This window comes from Tursiops truncatus, chromosome 18 (genome assembly GCF_011762595.2).
Source record: "Tursiops truncatus isolate mTurTru1 chromosome 18, mTurTru1.mat.Y, whole genome shotgun sequence".
NCBI lineage: Eukaryota > Metazoa > Chordata > Mammalia > Artiodactyla > Delphinidae > Tursiops > Tursiops truncatus.
The window spans coordinates 78,020,461-78,026,460 of NC_047051.1; the positions used below are offsets into that span (position 1 = coordinate 78,020,461).

A 6,000-nucleotide genomic window follows, 5' to 3' on the forward strand; every position below is an offset into this window, starting at 1 on the left:
TTTACCTCTCTTCTATGATTTAATTAAAACAGAAGTCTTTGAAGGCTTTTTGTGGAGATACAGGTTTTAAAATCTTTTTGGAGGAGGGGATTTCGAACGTAAACAATAACATAGTGTAATGACCCTCCGCATGCCCATCGCCCAATTTCAACAGTCATCAACTATTGGCTACTCATGTTAACTGTATCCTCACTAACAGCCTCCCTCTACCTCTACCCTGGGTTCCCTGGAGTATTTAGAAACGAGTCCTGTGAGAATGTTTTACACCAAAGAGAAGGAGACAAATTTTCTTGTAATAACCGTGCTGAATCTTTTCTGGCAGGCCCTTGGTCTTAGGCGAGATGATACATTTTCTGTTACAATGCTTGGTCATTGCATTGAAATGTACATTGGTGATTCTGAAGCTTATATTGGTAAGATTATAATTATTCTTCTTGACGTTGTATTCCATTTTTCAGATTGTTGTATATCTCTTTAGGTTTCTCAAATGCTCATGTAAAGTTCTAAGTTCATCTTTCTAATGATTCTAGCTACATTAATGTTAAGAAACTCCATTTATTTCAGTGGAACAACGTGTGGGAATTAATGATTCATTAAGTGTCCATTCAGTTTAAAGTTGAGTACTTGCTGTGTGCAAAGTACAGTTACAGGGTATGTGCAAAGCACTGTGGCATACAACAATCGATCTAATTGCATAATTGAAAAAATCTTAAGACAGATTTTTCTAATAAGTAAATGAAAGGGCTCTTGCCTGAATATTTTACAATGCAGAGCATAGCATGTAAATCTTTGCACTTCAGTGGACTGTTAAGTCGGCTTACATTCACGTTACAATGCTATGTGATTCTTTAAATCTTTTTTAATGATTAGCAAGTCATAAGGTAAGTTGGTATGGAGTTGCTGTACTTGGGTGCCCACTTAGTTATGAACATTGTGAGGGAAAGAGCATCGCAGTGAGGTTACATCTTGAGAGCCGGACTTTGGGGTAGGCAAAGACTTCTTTAACAGGGTGTAAAAGCAGAAGAGGAAACAGTGCTAAATTAGGCTTCAATAAAAGTAAAAACTTGAGAGCAAGCTGGCACATTAGAGACCGAGAGGAGTCCCCCACAACACATAAACTCATCAAAGAACTTGCGTACAAAAAGTCCTATGCATGATCCTACAATGAGTAGAAATTCCATCAAAAATGGACAAAGTACTTGAACAGGAATTTCACCAAAGAGGTTATTCAGGTAACTACAAAATAAATGAAGGGGCTCAGTATCATTACTTATCAGTAAAGTGAAATAAACACCATAACGAGGGCTTCCCTGGTGGCGCAGTGGTTGAGAGTCCGCCTGCCAATGCAGGGGACACGGGTTCGAGCCCTGGTCCGGGAAGATCCCACATGCCGCGGAGCAACTAAGCCCGTGCACCACAACTACTGAGCCTGTGCTCTAGAGCCCGCGAGCCACAACTACTGAGCCCACGCGCCTAGAGCTCGTGCTGCACAACAAGAGGAGCCACCGCAGTAGGAAGCCCGCGCACCGCAGCCAAGTGTAGCCCCCGCTCGCCGCAGCTAGAGAAAGCCTGCGCGCAGCAGCAAAGACCCAACGCAGCCAAAAACAAATAAATTAATTAAATTAAATTAAAACAAAAAAACACACCGTAATGAGGCACCACTATAAACCTGCCAGAATGGCTAAAAGTGAAAAATGCTGACTGGTAGTACCTAGTGTTGGCAGTGGCACGGAGCAGCTGGAATCCTCGTACATTATTGATTATTGTCGGGGTTATAAACGGGTCAGAGCTCTTTGGGAAACTGTTTAACAGCACATCTGCTAAAGTTAAATAGGCCTTTGCTGCCTAACACACCACTCCGGCCAGTTTCCCACAGTCCTGTGGGTCGGTTCATGGCTCTTCTGCTGGTCTTCACTTGGAGGGGCTGATGGTCCAAGATGGCCTCATACACAGGGGGACCTCAGTGACACAGCTGGGCTTCTCCATGGGTCTTTAACCCAGGCTTCTTCATAGCCTGGTCGTCTCAGGGTCCTGAGGGACAAGAACTAAAGCATCAGGACCCCTTGGAAGCTGGAAGTTGCACAAATCACTTCCATCACATTCTGTTCATCAGAATGAGTCGTGATTAAGTGCACCGTCAACACAGGAGGGCTTATTCAAGGGCGTGGGTGCTGGGACGTGTGATTCATTGGGGGCGATGGGGGCAGTGACTTTCCGTGCTGATCTTACAGCGTAGCAGCTCTGCTCCCAGGTTTATGCGCAAGAGAAGCAAGAGCCTCGGTAAGCCGGAAGTCACACGCGGGATTGTTCATAGCGGCTTCTTTCCCCCAGCAGCTCACTGGAGACAACCGAGGTCCAGCAATAGCAGAGTGGGGAACACTGCACAGTTAGAAGAGCTAACGACTGAATCGTGTTGCAACATACATGAGTCTCACCAGTTTTGACCAGAAAAGAATATATACTGATTGATTCCATTTATACAAAGATTAGTAATAAGCAGAACTAATCAGTGGTGATAGAAGAATGAGAGCAGCGATTAAAAGGGAAGGTTCACTAGAGGGCCCTGAGGTGGTTTTCTAGGAGCTGGAAATGCTCGCTTTTGGTCTGGTGGTGGTGATGTGGATGTGTACATATGTGGAAATTCATCCAGCTGTGCACAGTTCACAGTTTGTATGTTACGGCTCAATTTTTAAAACTTAAAAAAAAACACCTTGGGTTGAAATCTCAGGTCTGCCACCCAGTAGCCCTGTGGCTTTGGGGCAAGTGTGAGCCTCAGTTTCCACATTTGTCCAAGGAGGAGTTGTGAAGCTTAAACGCAAAAGTCCTATAAGGCTAAGAAAGGTGTGGAGATACAGTACTGAATAGGACGGACGTTTTGCCTGTCCTCACAAAGGTAATGGTCTTAGAAAGGAGATTTCCAAGTGTATTGTTCATTACATATTAGTTTATTTTATTGAGGTAAAATTGACATATAATGTATTAAATTCAGGTGTACAACATAATTTAATACTCGTAAGCATTGTGAAATGACCACCACAGTTAGTCTAATTAACATCTGTCACAAAACATAGTTAGAAAAAATTTTTTCTTGCAATGAGAACTTTTAAGGTCTATTCTCTTAGCAACTTTTGAATATGTAATACAGTATTATTAACTGTAATCGCCATGCTGTACTATTTTTATCTTAAGAAGACTTGGATGTTATTATCTGTTAAAACATCTATTACTGAAAGCTATTAGTTTGAACTTTGTAAAATTGTCATTTTGTTTATGTCGGGAATGATTGGACCTAATACATCCATTGTTCTCACGATTTTGATTTGTAGACAATGTATTTCCCTTCACTGTTGTTTCTGTATACCTGAGGCTTGTGACTGCACCAGGGCCAAGCGCCAGCCGGCAGCTCTCCGTGTGCAGCAGCTGAGGGAGCACCGCGCACAGGCTTCTGTCGGTGCCAGACTCGCTTTGGAGATGGGGCGGCTGCTGAGCCCAGTGGAGCTGAGCCTGCACGTGCTTCTGGGAGTCTCCCCACAATCTCCCTTCGTCCCCAAGATCATGATGGGAACGCTTCTCCTCCTTAGCTATGCGTGTGCTCTTACAAGGACATCTGACCTAAACGATAGAGCGGTGCCATGTATTGGTGGAAATGACAGGTAAAAGGAATTTCTTATTTTGTTCTTACTGTGGCATTTCTCTCTTTTTAGGAGCAGACATCAAAGACAAATTAAAATGTTATGACTTTGATGTGCATACAATGAAGACATTAAAGAACATTATTTCACCTCCGTGGGATTTCAGGGAATTTGAAGTAGAAAAACAGACAGTGGAAGAAGCAGGGCTTGCACCATTAGAAACCTCAAGGAAAACTCCAGATTCCAGACCTTCCTTGGAAGAAACCTTTGAAATTGAAATGAATGAAAGTGACATGATGTTAGAGACGCCTATGTCAGACCACAGTACGTGATTCCAGACGGGTCCCAGTTCCCCTGTGTCCTAGAGTAGGTCAGTGTTTCCTCTCATCCTTGTCTTTAAAATGTCCCATTTCTCAACATGCATCCAGACCCCACCTCTGCATTTAGGAATGGAGACCTGCCTTAAGAGCCTGGATCGCACACCTTTGCAACAGCTGTTTTCTGATCCTACGGAGCAGTTATACAAAGTGAAATAAAGAAAGTAAACCATGTCTTAGGTGGTTTTTTCTTTTTCAATAGACTTTTATTTGGGGCTAATTTTGAACTTACAGAAAATCTGCACAGGTAGTACTGAGAGCTTCCGTGCACCCTCACCCAGTTTCCCCCATTGTGAACATCTTATGTGACTGTGGGACTTTTATCATAACTAAGAAATCCATGTTGGTCTCTAGTAACCGAACCGCAGACTTCTTTGCATTTCACCAGTTTTCCCGTGAATGTCCTCTTTCCGCTCCTGCATCCGGGGGCCACGCTGCAACTAGCTGTCAGATTGCCTAGGCTCCTCTTGACTCAGACTTTTCTTATCTTTCGTGACCTGGACAGCTTTGAGAGGACTTGTCAGATATTTTGTAGAATGTTCCTCAGTTTGAGTTGTTTCAAGTGTTTCTCATGATTGGACTGGGGTTTTGGGTGTGAAGTACCTTTCTCACCACATTGTGTCAGGGTTACATGTTATCAGCATGACTTACACAGGAGGTGTGGACCTGATCACTTGGTGGCAATGGTGTCTGCCAGGTTTCCCCACTGCAAAGTCACTGTTTCCCTCTTCCCACACTTTAGAAGCAAATCACTAAGTCCAGCCTACCCTCCGTTTGTCGAGGGGTTTAAGTTAAGCTCCATCCCCTGACAGTTTCATCTGTTCTCTCCCATTTGTTCATTTTATTTATTTATCCCATTTATTTATCAGCATAAACTCATGTATACATATTTTCTATTTTAGGTGATAATTTTATGCTAACGTTATTTATTTTGTGGCGTCAGTTGTTTCAGCTTTGGCCATTGGAAGTCTTCAGCTTGGCTCTTATGTCCTTGTGACATGCCTTCATCTTATGTCCTTGTGACGTGCCTCCATTTTTTCTTCTCATTTTTCCTTTATTTTGGTAAAACGTATGTATACAACATAAACTATGGACTTTAGTTAATACTAATGCATCACTCTTGGTAACAACTGTACCGCATCAATGCAAGATAGGGATATGGGGACACGGTTAGTATATGGGAACTCTTCTGTCCCGTTTTTCTGTAAGTGAAGAAATAAAGTGTGTGCATGTGTGGATAGGGAGCCATTTTAATCATTTTCAAGTGTCTAATTCAGTGGCATTTATTTCCAACTTTTTTTTTTTCACTCCAAACAGAAACTTTGTACCCACTAAGCAGAAAGTCCCTCAGTTCTGGTAGCCTCTAATCTAATTTCTGTCTCTGAATTTGCCTATTCTAGATAATTTCGTGTAAGTGGTATCACACAATATTTGTCCTTTTGTGTCTGGTTTATTTTACTTAGAATAATATTTTCAAGCTTTATCCACGTTGTAGCTTTTATCAGAACTCCGTTCCTTTTTATGGCTGAATACTATTCCAAAATGTATATATTTACCACATTCGTCTGTTGACAGACACTTGGGTTGTTTTCACCTTTTGGCTGTTGTGAATAATGTTGCTGTGAACATGGCTGCCTGATTATCTGGGTCCCTGTTTTCAATCCTTTGGATATATACCTAGGAGTGGAATTGCTGGGTCATATGATGATACTGTGGTTAACTTTTTGAGGAGCCAGCAAACCTTTCTCACAGTGCCTGTACCATTTTACATTCCCATCACCAGTGCACGAGGGTTCCAATTTCTCTGCATCCTCACCAATGCTTTTTACTGTTTTTCTGTTTTTTGTTTTGTTTTTTACTGTAACCATTATAGTAGGTGGAACTGGTATCTCATTTTGGTTGATTTGCCTTTCCCTAATCACTAGTGATGTTGAGCATCTTATCCTGCGCTTATTGGCCATCTGTATATCTTCTTTGGAGAAATGTCTATT

The 6,000-nt window shown here is 42.1% G+C and overlaps 1 protein-coding gene across 4 annotated transcripts in view; it reads left to right on the top strand.

The window, feature by feature from the left end:
- Window positions 1-4,183, top strand: part of CDC16 (cell division cycle 16) — a 28,057-nt gene extending 23,874 nt beyond the window's left edge. For 3 of the 4 annotated variants that reach the window (XM_019921047.3, XM_004312713.4, XM_073795470.1), the window contains 2 exons: window positions 323-413; window positions 3,705-4,183. In XM_019921047.3, coding sequence (XP_019776606.1) covers window positions 323-413; window positions 3,705-3,964 — 351 coding nt within the window. In that variant the 3' untranslated portion in view covers window positions 3,965-4,183. The remainder of the gene's footprint in view (window positions 1-322; window positions 414-3,704) is intronic. The other variant, XM_073795471.1, reaches the window with a different exon arrangement.
- Window positions 4,184-6,000: the final 1,817 nt, after the last annotated feature.